We start from the raw sequence: 18555 nt of genomic DNA on the forward strand, positions 1-18555 counted from the left end.
AAACAAGATCTGGGGTGCATGGTAAAATGGGGACAGCTGGGCCCAGGCCTCCTGCCTTTGTTCATGGACAGGGGGGCTGGCTCCTGCCATGGCAGGCATGCTCAGCAGGGCTACGCCACAAGGCCAGTTCCAGTGCTCCAGGGGCCTGGTGCAGTAGGGCAGCACCACCCCCATAGAGACCCCAGGGCTTGCTTTGGGTGGTTACAGTATGGCCCCTGCAGGATGCTTTTAGGCTTCTCTTCTGGGGCCCCCACATTTGGGCATGGCCCCTTTAAATCAGACATCGCGAGATTCGGCAGGTCTCGAAGGGGGCTGCTGAAGAGCTCTTGCCTCTGCTGTCATGGCCGCCGCACGTTCTGCCCACGTGATCCACGCGCTGCTGCGCTGCGAGTCCGTCCTCCTATGTTCGGGGAGGTCACCTGGAGGTCAAAGGTGAGGGGTCGCCAAGATGGCTGCTCCCGCGCAGCTTGTGCCGCTGCTGTAGAGCAGCTTGTGGCGTTGCCGGCTGAGCAGGGGGGAGGGGGGCGTATCGGGCTCTGCTGGGTCAATGGCTCCGGCTCCCCCGCTCCTCAGTGGGAGCCGGGCCTGGCCGAGGCTCCTGGGAACCCAGAGGGAGCTGCTGGTGCAGGGACTTCAGGGGGCTCGGAGGGGGTCGTTGGGGTCCCAGGTAGGTCAGAGGGGGCTGCAGGTGCTGGGGCCCCAGGGGGGGTTATTGGGGCCCCAGCGGGGGCTGCAGGGGCTGGGGCCCCAGGGGGGGTTATTGGGGCCCCAGGGGCGGCTGCTGGGGCCCCAGGGGGGGCTGCTGCTGCAAGGTCTCTCCAGAGGCTTTGCCAAGGTAGCCAAGACCAGGAGCAGCAGAGAAGTGAGAGAAGCTGAGGACTCTGCCCCAGTTTTTCAGTATGTGGGGGAGAGGTCCAAGCGGAAGGAGAAGGTGTTTGTCTGGGGTTTCTGTCATGCTGGGGCCCTCGGGATCCCCAGCTTTGTTAAGCCTGATGCAGGCTGGAAAAAGCGCCGGAGGATACAGCCCACACCCTACCGCCTGGACACAGCTGAGAAGGTGAGTGATAAGAGCTGGGAGGCTCATTAAGTATTATTGGAAGGACACTTTGGGGTGGAGATGTGTCCAAGTCAACATGTTTAGATCTTAACTTCTCCCATGATCACAGGTGTTTTGTCTTGATTGTTTGGCTCAGCTCATTATAGTGGGAGGGACCAGCTGCAAAATTAGCACCTCCGGTTTTGGTCTAATCATTTTGTTTGTTCCTGTCTCTGATTTTTTTTTTTTCCTTCAGGGGGATTTATTTTAAAGTAAGAGTAAAACCTTTTCTCTGGTGATGAAGATATTTTCTGTGTTTTAGTGAGACATAATTACTATGGTCAAAAGACTGTTAATGCTAGCTCAGTGTAACAGGACTCTAAGCCGGTTTGAATGAAAGCGATAAGGTCTGAGGTTTTAATGTCATGTTGAAAAATGTAGCGCAACATATTCATTATAAGAAAATGATTTTAAAAACTTCCTTAAAATGGTAAAATCAGTGGATGTATTGTATCTCAGTGGATCAGACTTGGCAGTTTCTGGCCTAAAATATGAAGCTTTTGGGGGTTAATTTAACAGTTTTACCTTAATTCCATTGTTGTAGCTGAGTCAATATGCCTAAGGAGAGTTTGTGTCATACCTATCATTGTTTATTGTTTGCACTGTGATAGTACTTAGAGGCTCCCATCAGGAATGTGATTCCATTGTTCTTGGATCTGTGGAAACACACATGATGGTACGTGCCTCATGGAGTTTGTACACTGTCTAGAGAGCTTTAGCATGGTATATATATTGCCAGAGCTATAACAGAGACGCGGGAAATGGCAGTGCTAGAGAGCTCAGGGTTTCCTTTAACCTCCCAGAAGAAAAGTATACCCATAGTCAGTTGCTTTTTTGTACCTTTGCACTTTGAAGAAATTAGAAACCCATCTTAAAGAAGTTGTTGTTTAAATTCATTCATCTCCTTTAGCCTAATGCTTGTTGGCTTGCACTCTGCCAAGGAGGGCTTAAATTTATGTAAATGGTTTTTTAGTCTTTGTTTCTATTTTTAAATCCAACTACTTACTAGTTTAGAAAACAAAATCCTGTTAGTTTCTGCTATTCAAATTGTGCTTAAGTGGAAGAGAGTTGGGCCATGTCTACATCTAAAATTTTGCAGCGCTGGTTGTTACAGCTGTATTAGTACAGCTGTATAGGGCGAGCGCTGCAGAGTGGCCACACTTACAGCAACCAGCGCTGCAAGTGGTGTTAGATGTGGCCACACTGCAGCGCTGTTGGGCGGCTTCAAGGGGGGTTCGGGGAACGCGAGAGCAAACCGGGAAAGGAGACCAGCTTCGCCGCGGTTTGCTCTCGCGTTCCCCGAACCACCCTGCAAACCGCAGGGAAGGAGACCTTGCTTGCTCGGGGGTTCGGGGAACGCGAGAGCAAACCGGGAAAGGAGACCAGCTTCGCCGCGGTTTGCTCTCGCGTTCCCCGAACCACCCTGCAAACCGCAGGGAAGGAGACCTGCTTGCTCGGGGTTCGGGGAACGCGAGAGCAAACCGGGGAAGGAGACCAGCTTCGCCGCGGTTTGCTCTCGCGTTCCCCGAACCCCCCTGCAAACCGCAGGGAAGGAGACCTGCTTGCTTGGGGGTTCGGGGAACGAGAGAGCAAACCGGGAAAGGAGACCAGCTTGATTACCAGAGGCTTCCTCAGGTATGCTGGGATACCTGCTTATTCCACGGAGGTCAAGAAAAGCGCTGGTAAGTGTCTATACTTGATTACCAGCGCTGGATCACCAGCGCTGGATCCTCTACACCCGAGACAAAACGGGAGTACGGCCAGCGCTGCAAACAGGGAGTTGCAGCGCTGGTGGTGCCCTGCAGATGTGTACACCTCCTAAGTTGCAGCGCTGTAACTCCCTCACCAGCGCTGCAACTTTCTGATGTAGACAAGCCCTTGATGTTCTGTGTCCTGCTTCTCATTCTTTTGTTTGTGTGACTGATGCTCCACCAAGTGTTCCAAGACTGGACTGCAGGGGTTGCTGCATTTGTGAATTTAGGTATATTGATAGAGCTCTAGTCTTATCAAGATGAACAGCTTTTTGGTCTTAAATCTAGCCTGGGCTGTCCAGAATCTGGCAGTAGTCATTACTTCCTAGAGTATTAAACTTGCACCTGAGTACTGTGTCCATACAGTGCTATTACTGAAGCATTAAAAAAAAAAAGAAGTTTAGAATGAATTTTCATCCTTGATTTTATTCAGAAAAGAAGCAAGAAGGATCGGGTCAGCAGTGCATAGTCTCTCTTAGTCTGGACTACTTTGGGGTTGTCTCGTACATTCCACAGACATGATGATGACTTAGCAAAACTTTTATATGTACTGCTTAGGTCATGTCTAGACTACAGCTGCCACAGTGGCAGAGCTATGGTGGTGCTGCTGTGCCACAATAGAACTGTAGTATAGATGCTTCCCATGTTCACGGAAGGATGTTTTACCCATCAATGTAGTTAATCCGCCTCTCCAAGAGGTGGTAGCAAAGGGCTCATCTACACTGGCAATTTAGAACACTGCAACTTTCTTTCTCGCTCGGGTGTGAAGCCCCCCCCCCCCCCCCCCGAGCGAAGCAAGTTTCAGCGCTGATGTAGACAAGGCATCATTTTTTTCCAAATGCTATTTGTGTAGACTAGCCCTAAGATGATTGGAAAAATTATTCTGTTGATCTAGCTGCGTCTACACTGGGAGTTAGGTCACCCTAACTACAGTGATCAGGGTGAGAAATTTTTCAATTTTTCATAGCCACATAGCTAGGTTGATCTAATTTTTAAGCTTAGTTCAGGCTGTGTCTTTAACAACAAACAGTACTATTGGACTAGTTGCTAAATGAACAAGTGTGTAGAACAGTGATTCTCAAACTTTTTTTTACTGGTGACCCCTTTCACATACCAACCCTCTGAGTGCGACCCCCACCCCCTTATACATTAAAATCCTTTTTTATATATTTAACACTATTATAAATGCTGGAGGCAAAGCGGGGCTTGAGGTGGAGCCTGACAGCTCATGACTCCCCCCCCACGTAATAACCTCGCGACCCCCTGAGGGGTCCCGATCCCCGGTTTGAGAACCCCTGGTTTAGAAGCTTGTCTAGCAGCTGTTTGAGTTTTATTCTTAAACTCCAACAGCCTAAGGACTATTGATGACCCTCTGGTAAGGGCTGTACCCAGAAGACTCCTTTGTCATGAATTGGGGGCAGTGGTCTAAATAAACATGATTCTGAGTTTATAAAATCAAATTAGCTTCAAAGCAGATTTATAACTCAATATTTTGTTTTTTTCTTAAAGGTATCCTCTGCAGCATGTGGCTATGGCTTCACACTAATATCCTCAAAAACCACTGACATTACCAAAGTTTGGGGCATGGGGCTGAACAAGGATTCTCAGCTTGGCTTTCAGAGAAGCAGGAAGGATCGAAGTAAGCATCTCAGCTCTTGTAGGGATTTGAGGGGTCATAAATAAGCTATTGGAAAACTTGCAGATGTTTCTAGAAGTCTAAATCCCAAGGGAGTTGAGTGACCTTTAAGAAAGAGTGACCTAGGCATTTCCTGAGGGTGGAGAGCTAGCGGGGATGGGGAGGAGACTATGATTGAGTTGCAGTGTTGGAGGCTGAGAGGGTTTTTTAGTATTCTGTCATGTAAAGAATTTAGTTCTGTCCATGGAGTGGTTTTATAAATGTATTTTGTATTTGTAGTGTACCAGCCCAGACCCATTTTGGACAAACCGATCAGCTAGGAAAATGTCTTTGCTACCACACGTTAGGCACATATCTGGTGGTTATCGCCAGGGTGGTTGTAGATGCTAGAAGTGGTGCTGTTTTTCCGTGTCATGTCATGTTTTAACATTATTGGGCATCCAATCCGAACAAATCATAAAATCACAAAAAGGGCCTTAACTCATGGAAACATAGTTTAATGTTGCCCTAAATTGGCAGATAGCTTCTAAATACAATTGAGAATGCAACTATGTACTCAACATAGTACTGCTTTGGAAGGCTTGGTAAATATTTAGCCCCAGGTGATATATTGTGGGCACGTTTCCCATACTTTCTTTGTCTTTCGTTAAAGCAAAAGTCTAGTCATATGACAGTATGAGCTTGTTGTTATTTGGAGAATGGTCTTATTTGACAAAAGCTTTATCTTTCTGCTGTCTTTGTAAAATTATGCAGACAAGACCCTCTGCTCCCTAATTATAAAACATATTTTTGATGTTGTCTGCCTGGCCAGAGATGAAAGTCTAAAGCACACATGGAACAACTGTAATGATCTTCTTACTAGCACTTAATACAATGACAGTACATGTAAACTTCTTATATAACAGTAAAGACTCTTAATAGAAGGGCTGAAGAATGTCTTGTATGAATATATCGCGTGAGTAACGAAGTATAACCACGTACTCTTATGTAACCCATACATCTGACTATTGGCTACTGAATGTATAATGTAACACCCTTCATGCTATATTTACTCACAAAAGTAGTCACAGTAATTTGCAGATAGTTGAAACATGTTTACTCCCCCTCAGAATTTGTGTGGGGTGTGTTCAGTACTCTGTTGCTACACTCGTCACTGTCACAGTTGCATGCATTGGAGCACATGAAATCTTCCCTGTGGCCTTTCCACCTCCTTGTTGCACAGGTACTCTCACCGCTGCACTGCCCAGAAGTAAGGATGGCTTCTGGGGCAGGTGGCAGCACCATCATTTTAGGAACAAGATGACCTGGGTTAGTTATCAGTCATCCATTGTTGACGCGACACATGAAGATATTGTACTGTTGCATGAGCCTAACTGATAATTTGCACATTTCAGGTGCTGCCTGAAGGAACCATTGTTGGCGGCAGTTTCTCACTGGTTTTGTTCTCAGCAAACAACTCATAGTGCACATTATGCAGAGATGCTTGCTGCTTACCACTGTAAAATAAAAATACCAGTGAGACGTAGGCTGCTGACTGAAAAAGCTGCAGTTACCTACCTTCAAATCTTGCTAGTGCTACTGAGCAAAAACTACTTGATTCAGCTACTGCTTATATATATATATATATACACACACAGATATACTATCTCATATAGCTGGAAGGAACCCTGAAAGGTCATTGAGTCCAGTCCCCTGCCTTCACTAGCAGGACCAAGTACTGATTTTTGCCCCAGATCCCTGAGTGGCCCCTCGGGGATTGAACTCACAATCCTGGGTTTAACAGGCCAATGCTCAAACCACTGAGCTATCCCTCCACCCTTCATTAACTCTCTGGTTACATCAGGTCTGTCAGTGCCCTGAATTCAGAGTAGTGGTCCTAATGTATAAATCACCAACAGGCAGAGATTTGGTTCCCTCCTAGACTGTTGTATCATCTTTGAGGAGTGATCAGATCTGAGTGTTTCTGCCCAGTGTAGGCAATGGGAGCAGGCAGATAAATGACAGCATGCAGGTGGGTTACTGAAACACTGCAGCTGATATTTCGTGCTTGTTCTTGGGATGGAAAGAAATCACTTTTGCACAAAGCGAGGGGAAAATTATCAGTGTGCACAATGAACGTATCTTACTAGCCTTCCCCTGAGCTGGCCAACCCATAGCTCCAACTCCAATAATCCAAACAGTAGTAGATTTTCAGTTTGGTTTTACAAAGTGGTGCTCCTGTGAGCAAGACAGGGAACGCCAACGGGTGCCAGAGCCACACACAGGCTGCAGTAGCATTGCTGTTTAAGGGTAAACGTTCAAAGTGTGCTAAAGTTCATAGTCAGATTGGCTTGGAAATTTGTATGCTAGTAGAAGGTCTGTGGTACCATTTGTGGTGTAAATTTAAGGTCATGGTTAAGGGACTTCTGAGATCCAGCTCCCTCCCTCTCCCAGCGAATGAGCCGTGTTTAACAGTAAAGTGCTCCAACATGCAAACGCAGAGCCAGATTGGCTTGAGAAATGCTCTGCCAGATGAAGATCCAGAGCAGCATCTGGGCTACAGTTCTGGGGTCCCTTGGTGACTAGACCCTGCACTTCCCCCGATCTGTTTTTGCAATGGGTCAAACTAGCCTGAGAACTCCAGCAGTTGGAGCTACAGATAGCGCTGATGCAGCAGGCCTGAGCTGGGGAATGTGCTCAGCTCTTGCTAGAGGCACTCCAAGTGGAATTTGGGAAGCTAGGAGTGGGTACACTCACTCCACACCATGAGCACACATGACTAGAGCTAGAAAGGGACTTGGGTGCCTAAATCTCAGGTTTAGGCACCACCGCAGTTCACAAAACCCCTGCACAGCTGCTTCCCAACCCTGTTGGTGCCTAAGTTTTTGCTCTAAAAATTCCCTAGTCCCTGCGTTTCTGCCTGTGCACATGAACGTAAGAATGGCCTTACTGAGTCAGACCAAAGGTCCATCCAGCCCAGTATCCGTCCTCTGACAGTGACCAATGCCAGGAGCCCCAGAGTGAATGAACAGAACAGGTAATCATCAAGTGATCCATCCCCTGTCATCCATTCCCAGCTTCTGGCAAACAGAGGCTAGGGACACCACCATCCTGCCCAATAGCCATTGATGGACTTATCCTCCATGAACGTATCTAGTTCTCTTTTGAACCCTCTTATAGTCTTGGCCTTCACAACATTCTCTGGCAAAGAATCCCACATGTTGACTGTGCATTGTGTGAAGAAATACTTCCTTTGTTTGTTATTAAACCTGCTGCCTATTAATTTCATTTGGTGACCCCCTAGTTCTTGTGTTATGTAAAAGGGTAAATAACGCTTCCTTATTTACTTTCTTCACACCAGTCATTATTTTATAGACCTCTATCATATCTCCCTTTAGTGGTCTCTTTTCCAAGCTGAAAAGTCCCAGTCTTTTTAATCTCTCTTCATATGGAAGCTGTTCCATACCTCAAATAATTTTTGTTGCCCTTTTCTGAACCTTTTCCAATTTCAAGATCTCTTTTGAGATGGGGCGACCACATCTGCACACAGCATTCAAGATGTGGGTGTACCATGGATTTATATAGTGGCAATATGATATTTTCTGTCTTATTATCTATCCCTTTCTTAATGGTTCCCAACGTTCTGTTGTTGTTTTTTTTTTTGTTTTGTTTTGTTTTTTGACACTGCACATTGAGTGGATGTTTTCAGAGAACTCTGCAATGATACCGACATCTTTCTTGAGTGGTAACAGCTAATTTGGACCCCTTCATTTGATACGTATAGTTGGGATTATGTTTTCCAATGTGTGTGTACCTTTGCATTTATCAAGATTGAATTTCATCTGAGAGTTTGTTACCCAGTCACACAGTTTTGTGAGATCTTTGTAGTCTGTTTTGGACTCAACTATCTTGAGTAATTTTTGTATCTGCAAATTTTGCCACCTCAGTTTACCCCCTTTCCCAGATCATTGATGAAAATATTGAATAGGATTGGTCCCAGTACAGACCCGTAGAGGATGCCACTATTTACCCCTCTCCATTCTGAGAGCTGACCATTTATTCCTACGCTTTGTTTCCTATCTTTTAGCCAGTTACTGATCTGTGAGAGGACCTTTTCTCTTATCCTGTGAGCCTCAGGCCTAAGCCCCAGCATGATTCTCAAACCATTGTGCTGCTTATCTTCCCTTGGGGGCTCAACTGGGTAGGCACCTAATACCACACAAGGCAGTTGGGGAGGCCAGGGCCTCCTTTATGATGTTTAGCTTAATGGTTAGTGTATTCACCTGGGATCTGGCAGAGCCTGGGTCAGTTTCCTCTCCTGGCCTCAGGAGAAGCTGGGATTTGAACAGTGATCTGTCACTTCTTCTTAGATCAGTGTCCTCAGCGGAGGTGTCACTGCCTCCTCACTTTTACTCTTTGGTTAGGGCACTCACCTGGAGTGGGGGTGAGTCTGCTTTGATTCCCCAGGCTACCGACTGAGAAGGGATGTGAACTGGGATCTGCTATCTCGCAAGTGCTGAACTAAGGGATCTTGTGATGTGGGTTGCTCTTCTTCTCTTGTTCAATTCCCCTTCTGCGTGCCTGGTAGGATGTCAACAGCCATCTCCTAAGTTCTGGGCTAGGTGGGGTCCTGGTGTGGGGCTCCCTCAGGCTTTCCTCTTGAAGCTGTTCCATTTTAATTAGCAATTAATTGGTCCAAATAAAGAGTAAATGCTGAGCTGTCCCCTATAGCGTAGAGGTCTGGTTACTAAGCTGTGCTGCTGGGGATGGAGTGATCCTTAGTGCAGTAATGAGGGCACTCACTTGACAGATGTCTATTCAAATCCCTTCTTCTCAGGCACGTGGGGGAATTACACCAGCCTTGCCCACAGCCTGGCTGAGTATCCAAACTGCCAAGCTACAGGTTTCACAGGAGGCCTCTGCCTCCTTTGCCCTCTCCCTCAGCTGGTTTGGGCGGCATTAGGCTGGTACCTAAAAGTCGGGTTTTTGTTTTGTTTTTGTTTTGTTTTGTTTTTTTAAAAAAAACCCACCACAGTCTAGGCACCTAACTCACTTAACTCCATCTTCAAATGCTTCCAGGCATGTTTGAGCTTTTTCTAAGATGCGTCTCTTCTCATCTTCAGGGAAAACATCATTGTTCATGGAATAATCAAGTACCATCCATTTCATTGGTTCATTGCCTCATTCATAAGTTTGGGGATTTTAATGTTAGAGTTATATGCTTTCCCTTTTAGAGCATGGCTGATGACTGAAGCACCCCACTCTGAGGTCTCACAGTTAGGAATCTTTCTCTTGATATTCAGCCTAAATTTCCCTTTAACTTCATGTCATTACTTCTAGTTATGCCTCAGTTACCACACTAAATTATTCTTCTCCATCCTGGGTAATTACATCCTTCAGTTTTATTAGACTGATATAATCTCTTCCCCACCCCCTAACCAACTCCAGGGCAAGCTATAAATATTTAGCCCTCTTACTCTTTCCTCTCCAGCTCCAGCTATCTGATCACTTTGGTTGCTCTTCTCTGGGCTTGTGTGCACAACAGAGCCTTTGCTGGTATAGCTTTGTTGACAGAGCCCCCAAGTGGAGGCCAAAAGGTTTTTTTGTGTGTGCCCTGGTCTAGCTACATCTCCCTGAACAATATTCACTAAACCATCAATAGCACTGTTCTGATGGCAGGTGTCTACACCATGGGTTTTGCCAGCAAAATTATACTGACCAGGGCATGTGACTTCCCCCCACACACACTTCTAGCTGACATAACTGTAATGCTGCCTGTAGAGGTTCAAGAGTGGGAGCACCAACCTCAGGGCAAACTGTTAGGAACCAGGACACAAGCCCCAGATTGGCTGTGACTTATATACTTAGATTTCACCAATCAGTTGTCAAGTGTAAACTCCTAAGGCTCTATAACAGCCTTAACTTGGAGTCACAGGCAGTCTCCTATCTTGCCACCCACGTGAGCGTGTCTCTGTGACAGATGGTTCCTTACAGCAAGAGTTACAGCAATATTCAGGTTACTCTCAGTCCCAAAGGATCAGTCACTTACCCCAGGTCACCTGCACCTTAGATCTCACACCAATGACAACACTTGTAACCAAGCCTATAAAAATTATAAGAAGGTTGATTAGATAGGAGAAGGAAATGAGTTACTTACCAAGTGAAACCAGGTGAACATACACACACAAATGAGAAACAGTCATATGTTTCAAAAGATAATAGATGCTTCTACAATAAGCAAGCATTATATGTCCTTTAGAGCTAACCCAGGCTAAGCAGATCAGGCGCTCTTATGCCTACACAATCCTTGCCCTCTTTTCCTCCACTCCCTCCCCCCACCAGAGTTGAAGCAGTGTAGAGATGCCTAGTTCCTTTTGTTTGGTGTTTTCATCCTCTCCTGCCATGTGCTTTGAGCTACAAGCTCAGCTGACAGGAGGAATCCACTTGCATGACTCATGGGGGGAGGGGTAGCTCAGTGGTTTGAGCATTGGCCTGCTAAACCCAGGGTTGTAAATTCAATCCTTGAGGGGGCCATTTGAGGATTTAGTTGGGGATTGGTCCTGCTTTGAGCAGGGGGCTGGACTAGACGATCTCCTGAGGTCCCTTCCAACTCTAATAATCTATGATTCTATCTGCATGGGAGGAGAGCAGAACAAGTCTTTTTGTCCTCTTTAACATCCCACAATAGTCTGTCTGGCGTTGATGGACCTTTCCTGTTGGAAGGACATAACATCTTGTGTTGCAGATCAGCACTTCATAGTAATTAATCTCTCTCTCCTGTCTGGTGATTTACATAGAGTCACAGAGGCTTACAAGTATTACCTTACTGTATGGGATACAGATGCTGTAAGTTAGATTAATGCATGCAGCAACTCACAACCATTTTATAAAGCCTAAACACTAAACATCTTCTTGTAGGTATTAGAATGATTTTAACCATATTAACCCACAGGTGAGTCAACCTCATTCCAGCTATGTTTGCGTCAGTGTTCGATTGAGACATGGGGATTTTGGCATGAGCCGGCACTTGTTCTGCCAGCGTCACAACATTCATTAGGGGATGTGATTTTTTTTTTTTTCTTTTTTAAACACACTTCTAGCTGACCTAGCTTTGTAGTGTAGTTTAAGTCTCAGAACTCCCTCCAGCCTGTCAAAATCTTTCTGGTATTGAGATGGTGATGTGGCTGCATTAGAGAGCGATAGAATGGCTATTTCCCGGTGAAACCTGCCTCTGTGTAGGCAGTCTCCTGTATTGCATTTCCTGTTGTTTGAATTGCAAGCCCCCTCCAGTTACTAAGATCCAGATTGTTGATACCCACAAAGAGGGTATCTGTCCGTACAAGAGAACCTAGTCAATCAGTGGGATGACTTGTGGCGTAAGGTACCTCTACTCACTGTGTGTAAAGATATCGCAGTCTGATCTTAAGGAAGTCATTTTCCCTCTAGTATAATTTCTTCCTTTGATACATTTGTACAAGGTCTTCATCTCTCTTTAATCTTTTGCCTAGCACTAATTATATTTTGCATTTTTGCTGCTTTTTTCTTTTCCCGTATGGCCTAAACTAATTGTATATTCTGTTGAGGTACCAACTCTTTCATTTCTAGTACAATATTTAAAAAAAAACCTTTGCATCTTTGATTCCTTGTGAAGCCACATTTGCTGCTGCCTGTTCCTTGCATTCCTTTTTCCTAGAGGAATTTTTATCTGCTGTGCTTTAAGTATGGTGTCATGAGGCTCCCTATTCACCTTCCACACTGACTTTGGATATTTTCTCCCATTGTGTCAGTCACAAAGCCCCCGGTTCAGCAAAGTAGTTAAGCACATGCTTAACTTCAAGCTCGTCAGTAATCCATCCAACATACTTAACTGCTTTGCTGAAATGAAAATTTCAAATTCTTTGAATGTGGCCACCTAAAATCTAATGCCACCAAACTCCTGCATTCTGTGAATTGCTTACTGAGCAGAATCCAGTGCTTGCTGTTTCCAAGCCTTTCCTATTAGCAATTAGTATGAGAGAGATCCACGTCACCCCTTCATTCTGGTTAGGATCTTTGCTTTCTGGATCATAAACTGTCTTTTACCTATCATAGGAGCCTGTTTGGCAATGTGTGTTTGTTTATAAATACAATCTGCCAGCAAACACACAGCAAGTTCAGTTTGTAGAAGTTGTTAATTTCTGATTTGTCTGTTCCTTTTTAAAGCTAAAGGCTATGAGTACGTCTTGGAACCATCTCCCATTCCATTACCACTGGACACTCCCCAGGAGACTCGGGTCTTGCAGGTGTCTTGCGGGAGAGCTCATTCTCTGATCCTGACGGACAAGGAAGGAGGTACAGTATCACTTCTAGTGGTGGCAAGGGACAACAGATTGCTCAAGTCTTTTCTTTTTTCTTTTCTTAAAAGCTGAACCCATACCTGACTGTATAAATATGGCACATGGAAGTGTGTTTTCAACCCTTAAAGCAGGATTGTTCAGTGGAGGGGAAGTTCTAAGCTTAAATCTTCTTTGCATTCTGCGTTCCATCTGGCACGAGGTGCAGTACAAAAACATCTACAAGTATTCTAAAATATGGTTTGTTTGTCTAGCCCTGGGGCTTATTAAGTGTAGGGTATTTTGTCTTTTTCAGCTGGATGTATTTTCTAATTCAGGTTTCGAACAGCTATGGCATTTTCTTTGTGAAACCTCTAAGTGCTACTTGTCTGGGTAGAACGTTGCATTCATAAATGTAATGAATTAATGCGCCTCTATATAGAGAAACCCCTGTGTTGACTGGCTCTCAACTGTCCTGAGAATTCTTTAGCACACCAACTTCGGCGCAATATTTAGCATTCCAGTGCAGCCATTGATCCCTGGGAGAACTGATCACTTGATTTAGTGCTGCTGTGGAAATGCTGATCTTATTTCTAAATCTCCTAGGCAACAGTGGAACGAGCTAGTCAATTATGAAGGAATGGCCACTAGTCTCCAGGTACCAGTACAGTGCATATGACATTACTGCTTAGACATTGTTGCCTGAAATGTCTTGAATCTCTCATATTTAGGTGAACCCTGGTGAGATGGTTCAAGATCATCTTGTGGGTGCTTGAGAGCTAAGCATTTTGGGTGTATGTTGGGATTTTGCAGGTCATGTTGCAGTTAGGAGCCAACATCTGTGAGAGAATAAATGTTTGATATTAACTCTCATAGCTAAATGGAAGTCACATAAATGCAATTGTTATTTTTCAGTCTTCAGCATGGGCAACAATTCCTATGGGCAGTGTGGCCGAAAAGTTACTGAAGGTGAAATTTACAGGTGAGAATACCCCTCCAAATTCATACCCTTTATTTTTGCATAATAGAATATATCCTATAATTAATTTTCAATTGGAGCTAGATGAGGAAAAGTGACTGTGAAAGGACATTGGTCAAGGTTGCATGGTCCAAAAACTAACCATTCATGCCTGGGAGGTCTAACCCTCTTCTGGGACTGTGGGTAAAGCATCACAGGGCCTGAGCACTGTGGGGTCACCATGCTCTTGAAATATAAAACAGGCATAAGCAGCTGGCTTCCTTTTCCACAGACGTTAGCAAGAAAATACCAAATTACATAAACAGTTCAAGACCAGTGTGATTTGCAGGCAGTTTTCAGTCTTTAGCCTCCCAGATGGTGATAGTGCCCAGGAGTGTCAGTGTGTATATATAATCAAAATGGTAGAAACAGGCATTTGATCCTGAACAACAAGTCCTTTTACAGCACAGTCTGAATCTGCAGCTGGGGAAGGAGCAATAGTAATAGGCACTTAGGTAGGGCTCTCTAGTGTAAAACATACTATACAGACAGTAATTCTCCAAACACTCCTGTGAGGGGAGGGCAGTATTGTTATCCCTCCGTATGTGGACAGCGAGACAGCCAAAGGGACTCACTCACTCACAGTCACAGGTGCTGTGGCAGAGCATGGACTGGAACTCAGCAGCTGCTGGCGCCTAATTCTGTGCTTAATCCACAAAGTAACATGCTCTCTGTAAACGTAAGGAAGCCTAATCAGTATTTTAGCTTGTTCTTTGATGCCTTCATGCTGGAAAGTGGTCACTTCCCAGCATTAGATGGTAACCATACTTCACGGGTACTTAAAAATTCTGTTCACCAGCTGTGACAAAATCAAAATCGACCTTGCTTTTCTTGGCTCCTCAGTTGAGACTATCATTCTCTACTCTTACAGGTCTGTTTTCTTTACTTTATACTCCTTTCCCCAGTGGAGGTTTTTAGTACAGCTTTTCTCCATCACTACTAATGTAGTGCCAGGTAATGTACTGTGAGAACAGGTAGACTAGTGCTAAATTAATTTGGAGAGGCGGTATAATCTAGGGATTGGAATCAGGAGCTCCTGAGAGAAAAGTACCATCTCTACCAAGTAGAACTTCTATTGCTTTCGACTAGTCACTTAAACTCATCTATTAAAAGGGGACATCATTTCCCTCCCTTCAGAAGATGGAAACTGCTCTATAGTGTTCTGAGTACATGGAGAAAGGGAGTCTTCACCAAATGTTTTGCAAAGAGAGTGTCAGGGTTCCTTCCCCACTGTGAACTCTGGGATACAGATGTGGGGACCCGCATGAAAGTCCCCCTAAGCTTATTTTTATCAGCTTAGGTTAGAACTTTCCCAAGGCACAAGTTCCACCTTGTTCTTGAACAGTATGCTGCCACCACCAAGTGATTTAGACAAAGAATCAGGAAAAGGACCACTTGGGGGAATATTTTGGGGGAAATAGGACTCCCAAGTCCTGCATTCCCTTTCCTGGGGAAGGTTTGAGAATAATATCCTCACCAATTGGTACAGGTGAACAATAGAACAATCGGGTTCTTAAAAGAAGAATTTTAATTAAAGAAAAGGTAAAAGAATCACCTCCGTAAAATCAGGATGGTAAGTACTTTACAGAATAACGAAAGATTCAGAAATACAGAGGATTTCCCCTCTAGGCAAAACTTGAGAGTTACAAAAACAGGGATAAACCTCCCTCTAGCACAGGGAAAATTCACAAGCTAAAACAAAATATAACCCAACGCATTTCTTTGCTATTACTTACTATTTGTGCAATACTAGAGGCTTAGTCCAGATATGCTTAAGGAGATGTATTTTTCCTGCTTGGTTCCTTACTAACTCGAAGAGAACAAAACAAAGACACAAACAAAAACCTTCCCCCCCGCAGATTTGAAAGTATCTTCTCCCCGTATTGGTCCGTTTGGTCAGGTGCCAACCAAGTTATCGGAGCTTCTTAACCCTTTTCAGGATAAAGAGGGATTTTATGCTACCCGTGGCTGTATGTTTATGACAGAGAGCAAGCCTCTGGAAGTTTGTTGCAAACTCTTGAAATCTTCCCTTTGTTTTACCTTTTCTCTTTCTCTGCCGGTGATGTAGTGAGAGCCATCTAATTCACCGACTGCAGAAGTTTGACGGCAGGGTTGTGCAAGTAAGAGCCTTTTCTCAATCTAAAAGCTGTCTGAGGATGGGGGTCGGTCAGCCGATGTCTTCTAAAATGGGAAAGGGGCCCTACTGCTTGATTCTTCTTGGCTTGAGCAATTGCCCATTGCCTAACTAGTGTGATTGACTTTGCTGGGTCTGAATACCTGTGAGGACCAGATAGGAGCAGGAAACATGAGACCTTAGTTGATGGGCACCCTCTGCTGCTGAATTTCTTTGGGCTGCATTTAGGAGTGTTATCTGTTATGAGAGGCCTGTCCCTGACCATTCTCAGTCATCTCGGCTTTCTCTTTTTTGTGTCTGCTACCTCTCCTTTTACCACCATCAGTTCGCAACAGTTGGGCACTGAGACCTTTCATTTGTGAAGTCCCAAGTGCTATCCAGCACCTTAACCATGAGACCATTCTCCCTGTAAATTGCCAACTAGATTCCACATAAGGTCAGATTCTAGATGAGGATTTCTAGGATTGGGTGAGGCCTAATTAGCACACATGATTACCCTGCTATTTCATGCAACTGCAGTGATTACATGCACAAAGTGGTTAGTTCACTTGCACAGCTGGCCATTTGCATGTCCATTTACCTGGACTGCATGTGTGCAGTTGGGAAAATTTGCCCCATAAAATCCACCAAGTGACCGCCTAGACAGCAAGGTAACTAATCCAGGCCAGTGGGTGGGAGAGAACCCCATTATATTTGGCCAAATTTTTCAAAAAATAAGTCCTTTAATGTTAAAAGCCTAAATCCTCATTTAGACTCTTAAAAATCACTAGCCAGATTTTCAGGTGTGCTGAGCACCTAGCAGCTCCCTATGATATTGGTGTTAGCTCTTAGGTGCTCACTGTTCTTGAAAATTTACCCAGTGATTTAGGAGTGACTTTAGGCTTCGCCTTTGGAAATTTTGGCCCTAGCTCAGTGATACTCAGACCTCAGTGGTTCAGGAGCCAAATTAGCAATTAGCATTACCCAAGGGAGCCACAGTTGTGTGAATTCATTGCTTAATTTACTATAGTACTAGATATTCATATTAAACAGTATGACAGGGAAATAAAATATTTAGTGTGTGTGTATGTATAATATATAAATTATACATTAGCAAACAAGTTAATAATTTAGTTTAAGTTGATAACTTAATTGGTTAATAATAGTAAAAACATCCAGATTGGTTAATAACTTAGATTGGTTAATAATTAAATCACACAATGTTTTAATGTCATGTGCTGCAAAGAGCGGCAGGAGACACATTAAAGAGCCACTTGCGGTTCACGAGCCTCGGTCTGAGTATCAGTGGAATAGCTCATACCAGTCCCGTGACAGGCGTGGGTATTGGGATTGAGTTCCAGAACAGATGTGGAGCAGCAGAGGGACATTCCAGGTTGCTGTAGTTCTTAAGTCAAAGAATCAAATTTCACGGTGTAGCTGACATTACATGAGCCAGAAAATACCATTCTGGGGGAGGTGTTTTAGCAGTTGCGATGAGAGTTCTCTTCTGTCATTCGCTGAGGCCACTTTATTATGTTGGGGTATTGCATGCTTCAGCCTCGCTGTTCACTGTGGTGTTTAGAATTCCACAGCAAATTAGATTTTCACTTCAGGAGTGCTCACTACAGACAAAAGCCAAAATTCTGCTGTGTTCACCAAGGCCGGTATTGGGGTGGTTTTGACCTTCTCTCTCTCATGTGCAGCTGTTGTATTTGCTCTGGACGGAAGGCCAAAAAATTGGCAAGTTCTGGCTAAAGAGAACAGGCATGTTGAATACAAGAGGTTCACATTCATAGGTCCGCACATGATGTCACAGTGCACTAATTCTCAGCATGATCTGACGTAGCTTTTCACTTGCCTGTAGGTCGTCTGTGGGCAGGATCACAGTCTGTTCAGGACTGAGAGAGGCGAGGTTTACTCCTGTGGATGGGGAGCTGATGGACAAACAGGTAGGTCTTTCAGAAAAGTGGAAGCTGAGCTGAAGTTGCTGTGTAGTAAATCCAACACGTACTAGTAAAAGCTTGGAACAGTGTTTGCTCTGCTCAACTGACTGTAAGACAGAATGCCAGATATTTAATAGTGGTAGCAAGTAGAGATAAGGTACATTGCAACTGACCTGTGTTAGAACATGGTTTTGTCTTGCCAGCAAAACCTGTTTGAGAATATTTCTATCTCCAGTGCATAGGTATGGGATTGCTGTGTAGTGCTTGAAATAGTCACAGCGATCCCATCTCAACGTATTGGTGAGCCTTGACATGAAACGCTTTTCTGTCCACACAGGCAAGATAAAAAGGTTATATATACTGTATATAGACAATACCCTACACGCTCGCTGCTCTTTTGAATGAGCTGAGCCTATTCCTTTTATTTTTTGGGGGGTGAGGGCAGTGGAGCAGCTAGAAGGGAAATTTGAATGTCCTCTGGCCTTGCTAAGTTTTAGGCCCTGTTTGACCTTAAGACTCCCCCCACACCCATGGCGAGACATGAGAAGTGGCAATGGGGAAGGACTCTAGTTGGGGTGTGGTGGGTGGGTGTCTCCACCAGACCTCGATTTAAGTTGCTTACAGAGTCCTTCCCCTGTTCATGGCACACGAGGGATTCTCCAAGCAACAAAAAGGTCCTTCTTACTCTTCTTCCTCAGAGAGGGGGA

The 18555-nt window shown here is 44.6% G+C and overlaps 1 protein-coding gene across 7 annotated transcripts in view; it reads left to right on the forward strand.

Annotated features, from left to right (window-relative positions):
- The first annotated feature begins 427 nt into the window (after window positions 1-427).
- RCC1L (RCC1 like) overlaps window positions 428-18555 on the forward strand; it is a 74518-nt gene continuing 56390 nt past the window's right edge. For 6 of the 7 annotated variants that reach the window (XM_050929489.1, XM_050929488.1, XM_050929490.1 and 3 more), the window contains exons 1-6: window positions 428-1057; window positions 4357-4486; window positions 12665-12793; window positions 13690-13756; window positions 15861-15912; window positions 17770-17854. In XM_050929489.1, coding sequence (XP_050785446.1) covers window positions 548-1057; window positions 4357-4486; window positions 12665-12793; window positions 13690-13756; window positions 15861-15912; window positions 17770-17854 — 973 coding nt within the window. In that variant the 5' untranslated portion in view covers window positions 428-547. The remainder of the gene's footprint in view (window positions 1058-4356; window positions 4487-12664; window positions 12794-13689; window positions 13757-15860; window positions 15913-17769; window positions 17855-18555) is intronic. The other variant, XM_050929485.1, reaches the window with a different exon arrangement.

Source organism: Gopherus flavomarginatus, chromosome 19 (genome assembly GCF_025201925.1).
Source record: "Gopherus flavomarginatus isolate rGopFla2 chromosome 19, rGopFla2.mat.asm, whole genome shotgun sequence".
Classification (NCBI taxonomy): Eukaryota; Metazoa; Chordata; order Testudines; family Testudinidae; genus Gopherus; species Gopherus flavomarginatus.